General features: G+C 33.9%; 1 protein-coding gene across 5 annotated transcripts in view; it reads right to left on the bottom strand.

Annotated features, from left to right (window-relative positions):
- The window catches only part of Malrd1 (MAM and LDL receptor class A domain containing 1), a 361,316-nt gene that overhangs the window by 258,679 nt on the left and 87,875 nt on the right, over positions 1 to 14,762 (bottom strand). For all 5 annotated transcript variants that reach the window (XM_090318992.1, XM_090318991.1, XM_090318993.1 and 2 more), the window contains 2 exons: positions 12,460 to 12,633; positions 5,582 to 5,702 (listed from right to left, as the gene is read on the bottom strand). In XM_090318992.1, coding sequence (XP_090175118.1) covers positions 5,582 to 5,702; positions 12,460 to 12,633 — 295 coding nt within the window. The remainder of the gene's footprint in view (positions 1 to 5,581; positions 5,703 to 12,459; positions 12,634 to 14,762) is intronic.

Raw genomic sequence — 14,762 nt, 5'->3', positions numbered from 1 at the left:
ATTCTGGTATTATTCTCAATAACCAACAAAGGAGGGCAGATAGAGAGAGATAAATGCTGCATGTTCTCAATTGTGTGCATAGTTCTAAAGTGTTCATCTCCACAAGTGGAGAGAGAAATGGTGGTTGCCAGAGGTTGAAGTCGGTATAGAAGAGGGAGACATGAGGAAAGATCAGACAATGGGTTTAGACATGTTTTGGAGTAAGCACCTTTGATGTGCTATTGTACAGCATGGTGGTGCTTAGATAATGGTAATAGGCTCAATATTCCAAAGAGAGGATTTTGAATGTTTGGTCACAAAGGAATGATAATTGTATGACATGATAAAGGTGTTTATCCTGATTTAAATACTATACAATGAATAGATCTGTTAAAACATCACATGGTATCCATATATATGCATGTATACATACATTTATACATATAGGTTTATGTGCATATGTATACATATATATGTAATAGATGTCTGTATGCATAAAGTTCTGTGTGAAAAAGTTTTTAAGTAGTAATTTTTAAAAGAATGACATGCTGCTAATATATGTGTGTATGTGTATGCACTTCTCTAGATGCTACTAGATGTCTACACAGACTTAAAACTTCAATCATAAATGAAATAATCATATAAAATAATATCTAAGATAGCCCTTAATTGAATATATACCACATTAAACCAACCATGGAAATTTTTTCAGTATATATCCAGGTCTGACTAAGAAACACAGTACTCTGAATATGTGTTTAATAATTGAGGCACGAAAAAAAAATTGAGGCACGCTGGTATTTTTCACTTTCAGAAGCATTATTGAGTTCCTCAATTAGCATTATCAGAAGAGCCATCCTTTGCAATAACAATTGCAGGTGTCATTTACTCAGAATTTAGTGTATATTGCATTTTGTGCTATGTGCTGTTGCTTTCACAACAGAATGCTGTTGACAGAGAATATCTGAAAATTATGCTTGTCTTTTCTATGGCTGGTTAGAAAAGCTAATGACTGTATAGTACTTTTCAATTATTGTGAGAAAAAATTACCTGAGAGGCTGTTATTAATTATGTAAATAAAATTATATTAGTTGTCCCTAGGGACAGGGGCTAGGAAATATTTCATGGGCTGACAACTAAATCCACTGCTGTCAGTTTCAGAGCTTTCACTGTGGAAGATGAATTTATGTGGGATCCAAAAAGCTGATAGGGAAAACAGTCCAGCTGTAATTCTGTTTCATTTTGGATTCACTGTTACAGAGGTTTGGTGATGACTTGGTAATCCTACTGATATTTATTTGTAAGAATTGGACATGAAACTGTACTGAGAATCAGGGCTAATACTTTAGGCCTCAAACAAAGATTGGGTGGTGAGCCCGTGAATGGTTAGGATCAAAAGACATACCAGTGCCACTATGGTGAGCACAGAGTGATAAATAAGCAAAAATTTCCATCATTTTGGAAAATACCTTGATACATAAGACATTTTATTTAATGCTCAGGAAATAGCTAAGGAAATATCATTGTCTCTTGATTTTTTTCTCTAGACTTTATGACCCTCCTGAAGTTACATGAAGAACAAAAGTTAATTGGGTATTCTACAATGTTGTTTTAGGTTCATAAAGGTTTTGATTTTATTAAGGCTGTTACAAATTTCAAATGCATTAATACTGTATTCCCTATTTTGAAATGTGACCTCTAAGACTGTAATATCTTTAAACTTCAAGTTCTACAATGACATCAAATGCTTATGTTCTTGAAGTTATAATAGGACTGAAGTAATTGAACTTTAGACTTCATCAATAGTTAATATTCATTAACTATTAACAACATAATATATAACAGAAAGGGAATGTTTACCAAAGTACTGTGAAATAAAAAAGAAGTCCATATAAATGAACAGAACTAGACCTTTTAAAATAATATGAATATGTAAATAATATTAGCCATTCAACATTGCTGCCTATTACAAATAGAAAATTCATATTCTACATATGATTTCAAAGGTCCGCTCTGATATCCAGATCAATGTTAACTCTGTTGGAAGACAGTTCTCCATGAGTGTCTCCCACTTACTTTTGGTAATATTCAAAGACTGATTAAAAAATTATGGGTTACTAAATTTTCCTTGTCTATGGAGGTGTATTTCACCTTTCCCTCAGTGAACAATGGTTTCCACAAATGAGAATTGGTGGACTTCTATACTTCTTGAAGATGTGTGCAGAAACAATGAGGCTCTGACAGAAACAACTTCCCATTCAAATTTATGTTCACATCCTTTTAAAACTTCCTAATTGAGTCTATAGTTTCACTATGAAAATAATGAGGTGAATCTCCTTTAGTAACAAACTATCTCTTGATGGAATTTTGCTGTAGACTTACTTATCCATGTGCATTTGATAAAAAGAATGCAGATGCACAATGAATATCAAAATTAGGTGGGAAAAGTCCTCTCGTGTTCAAGACAGATGAGCACCAAGAATGGAAGCTTATTTTCCATCTATCATTCAATAAAAAGTAATTTATGAATCATAACAGCAGAAACTTTATATGAAGCCTTTCATTTTAGAATAATGTTTAAATCTCATCCTGAAGACCTTCTCAGAAGCATTTTTAAGGTCCAGAGACATAGTTGCCTAACAAAAACAAGGTCCTGATATCAACCATTAGTATCACCAAAGCAAAACAAAACAAAGCAAGATTACATAAAACATCTTCAGAAAACATAGGAAAACATGGTCCTGCTTTAGTCTCCTTATTATATAATAAAAGAGAGTATGTGTCTTAATGCAGAATAAAATAATTGCTATCAGTCTGTAATGAAAATGTGAAATACACGAACTTGTGTATCTAGTATCTCTACGTCGAAAATCACCCAGACTCTACTGTTCATCTCAGTGATGGAAATGGCAGAGTAATGCATACTTTCCTGAATTTAGCAGATGTCATATTTTGGAGGAAATACATACTATCATCTAGATTTGAATGACTACTTCAGAGAAAAAAAATAAATCACTCCGTTTCCCTGGGGTCCACCAGTCTTTACTCAAGCTTTTTCCAATTCAAGTACTAAGTAAAAATATGTTTGTCTCATGGGCAGATAGGAAAGTAGAAAATATGAAATAGTTTAGCTTTTGGTAAACTACACCTATATTAGGCTACACATTTTAGACAAATATAAATTATTGTGTTTAGAAAATGTTTGACAGTATTGAAGCATGTTTACAACTTGTAGAATTATCTAAGTTTTATTGTCTTACTTTTAGCATATATCATAGACCAGAACAAAATAGTTGATACATGTCTTTTCATACTATGAGGATATAAAAACTTAGAACAATCGCACAATGTAGAGAAGAACTACCTTCTTTCTTTCAGAAAAAGTATGGAATTGTACATATTACCTTAATAACAAGGAAATGTAAAAGCAAATTTCAAAGCAGGCATAAAGAAGCCACGGTTTGAAATGATGTTCTCACAGCCAGGCTAGCAGCAAACCTTGACCCTCTAGATCTCATCTTCTTGAGTAGCTAGGATAGCAAGTTTGAGCCACCAACACCTGGCTGATATGACTGTTTCTTGGCAACCCTTTAGAAAACGACCTTGGCTAAGTGCATCTTGTTTCATGAATCATAATTTAAAGTAAATGTTTTCCTTTGTTAATAATCTATCACAAAAGAATCATTCAAAGTAACAATTTTATTTAAGAAAAATAATGAGATACATCGCTGGCCATAAAAGAAATGCAAATCAAAACAACTCTAAGATTCTACCTCACTCCAGTTAGAATGACCAGGATCAAGAAAACTAATAACAACAGATGCTGGAGGGGATGTGGCCAGGAGGGATCACTACGACACTGTTGGTGGGAGTGCAAACCCATTCAACCAGTATGGAAAACAGTATGGCAGTTCCTCAAAAGGCTAAACATAGAGCTCCCCTATGACCCAGTAATTCTACTACTTGACATTTCCCCAATTGTCCAGAAACAAGGACATACTAAATCCACTAGCACAATGATGTTCATTGCAGCACTATTTACCATAGCAAAGATATGGAACCAACCCAGATGTCCCTCAGTTGATGAGTGGATCAACAAGATGTGGTATTTGTACACAATGGAATTCTATGCTGCTGTCAGAAATAACGACATCGCATTTGTTAGGAAATGGAAAGACTTAGAAAAAATCATATTAAGTGAAGTAAGCCAGACTGAAAGGAACTTAGGCTCAATGGTTTCCCTCATTTGTCATAATCAGTAGAAACCTTGGGCTCTCGTAGCAGACATTTACAATAGAACAAAACCTAGACACATAAGGCCATATAGAATATATTAAATGAAAGGATCTCCAGGATAAGGAAACAAAAGCCATATAATGAGTGATTGTTGTCCTTAATGTACTATGTTATCTCTCATCTCTTTTGCTGTCCCTTGGTTATCTCATATTGTTACAGTATTTCACCTTGTTATTTGATATATTGTATACAGGCTTATTTGGTTTTTTGAAATAGGATAGGGAAGGGAGGGAAACAAGATGAGAGACACAGAGAAGGAAGGCTGGGAAGAGGAAGAGAAGAAAAAGAGAAAGGAGGTTGCATTCTAATTAATTGCATTTTATATTATACTATAAGTGAAACACATAAAATATTAAAGTCAATTATCCAAGGCTATCAAAATTCAGTAAAACTTTATAGGCTCTACATATCCCAAACATGTTTTTAAAACAAGGACGCTTTCCTCCCATTTATAAGAACTGGTTAAAACTTCTACTTAAGTTTTAACTTATATTCCCCAGGTCTGGTAATGATCACAGGAGGTCATCAATCAGTGCTAGTGTTATGAACTAATGGGGCCTAAAGCAAGTACTTTTCCAATGCGTTTCTAGAGTCTCAATGATCACTATGTAGCCAAACTCTCTATCTGTCCATTTGGGAATATTTTCTAATCTGCTTTGCTATGGAAAAAAATAGTCAAAATTAGCCAAACTCAATGTATTCTGTGAAAGTATTAATATTATGTCTGAGGTGTGTGTGTGTGTGTGTGTGTGTGTGAGTGCGTGTGTCCTGGGGTTTGAACTCAGGGTCTGGGTGCTCTCCTTGAGCTATTTTTGCTCAAGGCTAGTACTGATCACTTGAGCCACAGCTCCACTTCAGGCTTTTTTGGTTGTTGAAGTGAAATACAAGCCTCACAGGCTTTCCTACCCAGACTGGCTTTGAATCATGATCCTCAGATCTCAGCCTCCTGGGTAGCTAGGATAATAGGCATGAACCACTGACACCTGGCTTAAGAAAAGTATCTTAAGATCATGATTTCAATTTCTATCTGGCCTTTCCCAAACATAATAATTTTTCTGAACTCCTGGGTTATTCTGAAATATGTATCATTACATACTTACCTAAAGTACCAAATATAATTGATAGGGATTCCATTACATACTCACCTAAGGTGTCTAATCTAATTGATACGGATGTGAAATTTTATAGAACATAAAAATAATAGTAACTCTGCTAAGTATTAGTGATTCTGATATAGTTTATATCTTGATGCAAAGAACTAATGAATTCAATGGTGAGACTGTATTTGTAAAATGAAGGCACTTACCTTTGTTTTGTATGCTGGTACGGGGAATGGACTTAGGGGAAATTTCACATTCCTGCGAGACACTGATGTCATCTACAGCAATGGTGGTGTTGGATGACAAGACTGCAGCTTCTAAAATTAACTACAATCATAGATATCATTGTGAATAATCTTCCCCACAGGTAAAATCTTACCATCTTTTCCTTCTGTGAAAGAGTTTATTTACCTCATCCTCTTTTTCCTGCTAACTTTATAAAATGTGTTTTGATCAGAATATTCAGCTTATAAGTTTGGAAAGTCATAACTGCTTTAACAGCATCTCATATAATGGAAATATCATAGGTAACCTTTTTTCAATTAAAAGTTGTAACATTCATCACTAGTGAAGGGCTTTCTTCCCAATGGAGTCATTAATGGTTGTATGCATTTAAAATGAGCTCTTTGGGGGTAATCAGCTATGTGGCTTACAATTCAATTTAATTGAAGTATGAATTCATTTGTAAAAGATTGATTGGAATTAGTGATTCATTTCCATACCCGAATGTTTGAATATGTATGTACATCTACAGAAACTTACTATGGTAAAGTATACAATCATTAGCCACATACAGTGGTTAATCATATCCATCTGCACTTGGTGGCATCTGTTTAAATATAATGCATTCTACAATTTGAATAATGACTGATATAATTTGTTTTCTTTCACGTTAACCATTCCCATTATTATGTTGTTGTTCCACCAAAAGAGTCAGAGAGGTAGAAAGAGATTTAGATGGTTTATTGAGCCTTAAGGCACCGCCTAGCAGATGACAAACACATCAGATACTTTCAGAAGCCACTCTCATTTCTTTTGTCTTTCTGTGTCAAATCCAGTTGTAAAGAATTTGATATACCTCTCCTTATGTCAAGTCATGAGATCCCCATACAATATGTCCTACCCCATTCCTGGAGGAAAAACACCCTCCACAGAGAGGCCAAGAAAAATCTGAAAAGAGACTGTTAAGTTCCTGTCAATGAATTAGCGTTAGGCCACAATTCTTGTTTCCTATCACGCAGAATGGACATAATTATCTGTTCTTCTTTAAAACTTAAAAGTAAAAATAGAAGTTGCCCTAAGTCTTTACCATTTCTGATGGCTCGTGTCAAGAAAGGCTCAGTAAGCACACTTCTTTCTACTTTGCTCTTGCTGGTACGTCTTGCTAGAAGTTCATTAGCCATGGCCACCCCAGTGGTGAGGAAAAGTGTTTCTTCTACTACACTTGGCTTAACACATTAACAACTAAAAGGTACATTAGTACAATCTAATACCTAAGTACAATATATTAATCAAAGGAAAACATTCCATTTCTTCTGCCAACAATATAGGACTGAAGAGTGGGAAAAAATACTCTGTGGATAGGTAATAATAATCCTCGATTATAACTAATACCTCAAAAAACTGAGTTAATCAAAACAGAGATGTGCAAGGCTATGACATGTCTAGAAAACTTTGAAAGGGTACGGCAGGAGTATTTTAAGAGATCAATGCATCAGGTAACAGATTGAACGAGTCAGTTATAGGGATCATGTAACTTTTGTAGAAACCAACTGAATGACATGTGAAATAGTATAAGCCTTACATTTACACAACACATATATTGCTACACACAAGAAGACAGAAATTGCAGCGTTTACTTCAAACCCGGTTTTGACAGCAAATGACAAGAAACACATATGAATCTATAAATAAATGGTGGTGCACACATGCCCATGAAAACTTTTGTTTATATGCTAATATGGAAAGAATTTAATCATGCATTTTTTAAGTTAAAGAGTAAGTTTCAGAGACAAAATTTAGAGTATGATATTACTTAGGCTGAAAACCCAAAGTGCTTTAGATTCCTAGATATATGCTATACATGTCTAAAAATTCAATGAATAGAAAATTGCTTCTGTGAAATCTTGGCCAATAAGAGGTAGAAAATCATTATGTAGGACTTAGAGAAGGATATACATGCATTATATTTATAAATATATTATGCTCAGTGTCAATTAGTAATTATAATTTGAGAAGCTTCAACTCTGAAAGAATTATCCTTTCAGTTATTACTATAGTATTACCATGAGCGCTGAATTCAATAGTATAATATATTATAGTCAATAGTGTCAATATAGTCAACAGTAAATATATAAGCATATATTAACTACCGTATGGGGTGTTCTCAAAGAAAAGCTAAACACATCTTAGATGTACTCTCTACACTTTTGGGAGGAGATAAAATAGAACCGTAACACAAATCCTTATTGAGAATCACACATAATACACACAATGGAATTATTCTATTCTTCCATCAGAAAGAATGATCTTGTACCATTCATAAGAAAATGAAAAGACTTGGAAAAACTATATTAAATGAAGTAAACCCTACCCAAAGTAACAGGTGGCACAGTTTCCCTCATTTATTGTCACTAGAATATGCCTATGAATCTACAAGTGAACACGTTGAATAATAAAACACCCCAAAATACATTTAGACATGAAAAATTATACAGGTCTCTAGACATACATACAGTGAGACTAAAGGAGGATAATCTTACATGTGGATCACAAAGACTTAATATCTATGTGCATATGATCATACAAAATGATATTTTCAAAATGAACTCCAAGAAATGAAACCAAGAGGTTTTGGCTTTTTTCCCTTTGTTGCTGTTTTGTTGTTGTTATTGTTGTTGTTTTCTGTACCTTTTATCTTGTGTGTAAGTTCATCTGTTTTAGAGAGAGCAAGGAAGAGCAAAGAAATGGAGGGTGAACAAATTCAGCAGTGGTATCACTAGACACTAGGTTGAAAATGAACCATACAAGGGGAAAACTGGGAGAAAGCAGGAGGAGTGACACTATTCAAAAAGAAATATACTCATTACCTGACTTATGTAACAGTTACCTCTCTGTACATTATCATTATAGTAACAAAGCAAATTTTCTTTTTCTTTTTTATTTACCAGTCCAGGCTTGAGCTCAGGGCCTGAGCATTGCCTTTTGGCTTTCTCAAGGCTAGGGCTCTATCACTTAAGCTACAGCATCACTTCAGGCATTTTTTTTCTATGTATGAGGTACCAAGGAATCCAACATGGGGTTCTTCGTGCATACTAGACAAGCACTCTACCACTAGGCCAAACTCCCAGCCTCAAAGTAAATTTTAAAAAAACCTTAAAATATGGTTGCTTGGGCATTTTGCCTAAAATGCAAGGTACTTTTATTCATACAGAAATAATTTTAATAACTTATTCATGTTTAAAAATTTTTAGAAAAATAAAAATGACATTAGACCATCTCTACTTCTCCTAACTATATAATAAAATTTAAGACTAAAATCATCTAAATCTTCAAAGAAAAATGCTTGTATTTTTTCTTACAAATATATAGGTCTAAATTATTACCATCACATAATTCCAAGATGACCCTGGCTATTCTTTTAACTGTTTGTTTGAATGAAGCTAGTATTTCGAATCATAACCAAAGACAGTTCCCTTTTCTAAGTATTGAGCACGGGTATCTCCATTAATCACTGAGTATCAATAACTAGTAAGAGAAAGGCTAGTTCAGCCCCAGTGGTTCGTGCCTGTAATCTTAACTACTCAGGAGGCTGAGATCTGAGGATTGTGGTTCAAAGCCAGCCCAGGCATGAAAGTTTGTGAGACTCTTATCTCAATTAACCATCAGAAAACTGGAAGTGGTACATGGCTCAAGTGGTAGCTCCCAGGCCCAGAGTTCAAGCCCCATGACTGACAAAGAGAGAGAAAAAGGAGACAGAGAAAGAGAGAGAGAGACAGAGAGAGAGAGAGAGAGGGAGAGAGACAGAGAGAGAGAGAGAGAGAGAGAGAGAGAGAGGCGAGAAAGAGAGGAGAGAGATTGTTTACAAGAATATTTCATATGGACAAAGAATCAAAACTTCATTTTATAATATTTCAAGATGATTCAAAATTTATTGTTAATTAAATGTAAATATGTTGCACTGAGAAAAGCACTTTTCAAGATCCTTCTGATTTTGTTTAATTCAATAATATTGAATAAATATGTAATTTTATATTAAGCAAATTATTTTCTTGCTTTAGCAAATCAAGACTCATCTTGCTTATAATGAAATGACCCAATTCTAATCTGCAAAACTAAGAGCTTTCCCAGACATATACTCCACAGGAAAATTTGCATCTCTTACAAACAACAACACAAATAAAAATACATATTAATACTGAAGAAAATGGAAACCTGGTGAAAAGAAGACAAATGGAATAGTGTTTTTGAAGAATGATACAAATATCAATAACAAGAGCAATTATCACCTTTTATTTGGCACCTGTTATGTGCAGGATACATCTATTGGTTTTAGTCACATGAAGGTGGTCATATTTTTGTCTTTATTTTAATGTGAGAAAAATAAGACAGTAGAAATAATTGGCTGAAAGTTATAGCTCTAGCAAAAACAGAATTAATAAAGTAACTTAGCCATTGTTGATCAGGCTGATTAAGCTTGCTATGTCCCTGTAATTGATAAAGGCATAACTGATCCCTGGTAGATGTTGATTACAAGCACTAGTGGCAAAACAAGCTATAAGAAAGACCTACTAATTTTTTCTAAGTCTTTCCATTTCCTTACAAATGGGGCGATGCCGTTCTTTCTGACAGCAGCATAGAATTCCATTCTGTATAAATACCACATCTTGTTGATCCACTCATCAACTGAGGGACATCTGGGTTGGTTTCATATTTTGCTATGGTAAATAGTGCTGCAATGAACATCATTGTGCTAGTGGATTTAGTATGTCCTTGTTTCTGGACGGTTGGGTAAATGTCAAGTAGTGAAATTGCTGGGTCATAGGTGAGCTCTATGTTTAGCCTTTTGAGGAACTGCCATACTGTTTTCCACAGTGGTTGAACGAGTTTGCACCCCCACCAACAGTGTAGTAGTGAACCCTCCTGGCCACATCCCCTCCAGCATCTGTTATTAGTCTTCTTGATCCTGGACATTCTAACTGGAGTGAGGTAAAATCTTAAGAGTTGTTTTGATTTGCATTTCTTTTATGACCAGAGATGTTGAGCATTTCTTCATGTGTCTATAGGCCATTTTTGTTTCTTCTTCAGAGAAGACTCTCTTTAATTCTTTGGCTCATCTTTTAATGGGATGGTTGCTATTTTGGAGATTAGTTTTGAAGTGATTCAATTTTTTGAGCTGTTGATATATTTTAGTTATGAGGCCTTTGTCCATTGTATGGTTGGTGAAGATCTTCTCCCATTCTGTAGGCTTCCTAATTAATTTACTAGCTGTCCTTAGCCATACAGAAGCTCTGCAGTTTAATGCAGTCCCACTTATCCAGACTTTCCCTGGTTTGTTGTGTTTCTTGGTCCTTTTTGAGAAAGTTTCGAATCATATTAAGTGAAGTAAGTCAGACTCAAGGGAACATAGGCCCAATAGTCTCCCTCATTTGTCATAATTAGTAGAAGAAACCTTGGGATCTCCTAGCAGAGATTTACAATAGAACAAAATCTAGAGACATTAGGCCAAATAGTACGACACTAAATGTAAGGACCTTCAGGATAAGGAAACAAAAGCCATATAATGAGTGACTGTTGTCCTTAATGTACTATGTTATCACTCATCTCTTTTGCCATCCCTTGGTTATCTCATATTGTTACAATTTTTCACCTTGTTTTCTGATATATTTTATATGTGCTTAATTGGTTATTTGAAATTGGATGGGGAAGGGGGGAAATCAAATAGAGCAGGGGGAGGTTGGAGGGAAATGGGGACCATGTCATGAGAAGGGATATCAATGTTTGTGAAGTAATACACCTTTTATCTGGTGAATATAATGTAACCCTGTGTTAATCACAATAAAAAAATTTTTTAAATAAAAAGGAAAGCCCTCCTGAACTGAAGAGACTGAAGAGACAGCAGCTTTACAAAAACTAGACCAATTTCCACTTTTGTATTTTAAATCTTTTCCTTCATTGAGTTTTCAAATAGTGTCAGAAAATTGTCATTGATATCTATCATTGATGCTGATAAAGCATGAATAGTATACCATATTAAAAACTCCACAAATGAATCGTTTTAAAATGAATTAGGATATAATTATGTGGAAACTGCCAGAAAACAGACCAATTTGGAATCAATGTATAGCATTCAGAAAATCAATTTTACATATACTAAAACAGAACAGGAAAAGAATGAAATTAAAAGAATACGGTTGTGAGAAAAGTTGAACATAGAAGTCTAATATGGGTAGAACAAGTTAAAACAGAAAAGAAAATACCATTAATTACTTGACATAAATTCAATAACACTCACCCAGATCATCAAGGAAATATTACAATGTTATTAACCTTCTTATTGAATAAACAGTAGCTAATCCATTGCCAGCAGGAAAAATTACATTGTATTAATTAGTAGTTTCTATTTTGGAAGAAACTCAAAGCGATTTTTACTCTGTAATTGTCTCCAGTTGACACTTACTAAACTATGGAGTCTTCTTTAGACAATCAAATCAGAGATGAATTAAAAATTCCTCATGTTAATGAATAGCAGCATGTAAGACAATTAGATTAAAATATAAATATAGTCAAATTCATATTTTCACTTATAGTATATTATGGTCTCTAGAAAAAAATTTCTCTTAGGAAAATATCATTAATATTATTCTTTGGTCTGACATTCTCCTACTTAATGCTTATCTTCATTTTTATGCCTTTTCCACATTTAAGTCAAAATAACCACTCTGACCTTCCCTGATTATGAATAATGAATAGATTCATAATTTTATGCTATTTGTATATGAAAATATTATCATCTCTATATATTATAAATTATAGATATATAAAGAGATTATAAAATATATTATATAATATATTGCATGCTTACCTGAAAAGGTAGAGTAGATTCTCCTGGTTTTATGTAGAGATCAATTTTTGCTTGACTCCAGTCAGATTCAGAGAATCCTCTGACTTCCCCTTGCTTTTGCAAATTGCCATCTAGTGATGTTCTTGTGAAAACTGATAGATATGCATGCCCAGATAAATGATACCAAAACTGCATCTATTTAAAAAGATTTTTGAATGATAAAAATATTCCAGTTCTCTTTCTATATCTCTTATGTATTTTCTATCTTTTACAATATCTGACCCGGGGGTGTGGGGGGGGGGAGGGAAATGGGTACCAAGACATGTGAAAGGGTATCAATGTATGTGAATTAATGCACCTTCTATCTGGCAAATATCATGTAACCCTTTTACTAATTACAATAAAAAAATAAAATATCTGACACAACTTTGCATGTAAATGTAATGTTCTTAGCTCTTTTGTCTTCCAAGCATTCAACACAGAAAATGCCAATATTTCCTTTGCCTTTATATTTCTTTCTCATGAGTGGCTGGAGGTGGTTATGAAAAGCATTACTGTTAACATATGCCAAAACTGTCTATGTAAGCCCTATTGAGGGCAGGTATTTGTCCACTTTGTCATGAATACACCACTCCAATTCCAGTGAAGCTTCCTAAGATCCTTTTCTTTGGCTTCTCATAAACCTAATATGTATGTGTTATGATTCAAAATTTCAAAGTCAGGTAAAGTTAAATATATTGGTAATTGCATATTTCTTTGCTACACTAAATATAAAACCAAGATAAAGCATTCCTGAAAACTTGTTTTTTTCAGGTGAAAACATTTATAATTAATATTATTGATTAACATCTTCACTGGTGTGACATTGTCAAATAACTTAGGAAATCACAGAATAGTACTCATCAATAATTTAAGCCAAGTTAAGAAAATATTCTTGCGAGTGTAGTGAATCTTGGTCATTTTACTTTCCACTCCTCCTTAAGAATGGCACAATGTAAATATTTCATGTCTTAACCATGTAATGAAGAAACTAGTGAGAAAGGCTTTGTCCAGTGCTGTCAGCAATAGTCCAACATGGGATTCAACACTCATTTATTCTACCAATTTTTCCCCAGCACATATCAAATTCCAAGTTATCCAAGGGAAAAGTTAATTCCTCCAATGGTTGATTCACTCTACAACATGCATCAACAAAACAAAACTCAGACACACCAAAGTTGTTCTTACTTTTTACTATCATATAGAGAACTCCAAGGATATAAAAAATTTTAGAGAAAAATTAAATATTCAAGAATGAAGCCTCTTAGTACAAGTGTTGTGATGTCCTTTTAAAAAGTTTCTCAATTTAAAACCATCATCAATGGTCCAATTTGATATCTAGGTTTGTTTTATAATGTGAACACAATAGACACCATTTGATCCAAAAAGGTACATTTTATCATCCATTTCATTTCATATTTTACTACATTCTTACCTAAATTCAGATCTTGACAGGGAAACTAGAAATGTGAATTTAAATAGAAATGTCTAACTAAACACCATAGATAAAAAAATTCATGTTTCCTGACTACAATTAAATTTTAGATCCCTTCAGTAAGTTTCATCATGTTCTCAGCTTGAAAATATGCAAAACAATGCTTTAAATGTAGTTGTATGAGAGATGTGCATACCCTGTTGGAATTTCAAGCTGTCAAGATGCCACTCAATATCTTGCCAGTATAAAGTTATTATAATAGTATACTAAGCATAAATGCCAAGACAATTCACATTCAATATGATTAGAGCTTAGAACTTCATACTTGATTTGTGCATTTAGAAGACTGTGTGTGCATTGTAGAGACTGAAATTTATTCTCATACACTAAAAAAAAATCTCCCACCGTATTTTCAAATTGAATATTATTAAAGATGAGGTTTTTGAATAAACATTAACACAGCTATGATTTCAGAGATGCATTCATGAATAATATGGATACTCTCACTATCAGTCAGATAGGATCATAAATCTTAATAATCTCAAAATCACGAGGTATTTTGTAAATTCTGCAGAATCCAATATTACAATGTGTATATATTGAATCTATTATTTATCTGTATTTTGTGTCTGTAAGGAAGCAAAAAAGCTAGAGTTGGGGAGCTAAAGAGAGAGAGAGAGAGAGAGAGAGAGAGAGAGAGAGAGAGAGAGAGAGAGAGAGAGAGAGAGAGTTTATGTGAGAGAAAGAGACTGAACCTGATTGAATCCAAATTCAAATCCAGAATGTGTCATGCTTCAGGCATTGTTAGAAACCTAGACTGTCTTTGGGGGAAATGAGGGGAAAAAAGAGG

Source organism: Megascapheus bottae, chromosome 26 (assembly GCF_031878675.1).
Source record: "Megascapheus bottae isolate mThoBot1 chromosome 26, mThoBot2.hap1, whole genome shotgun sequence".
Taxonomy (NCBI): Eukaryota; Metazoa; Chordata; class Mammalia; order Rodentia; family Geomyidae; genus Megascapheus; species Megascapheus bottae.
Note: the sequence above shows the minus strand (reverse complement) of the source record. Positions and strands in the feature narration are given on the sequence as shown.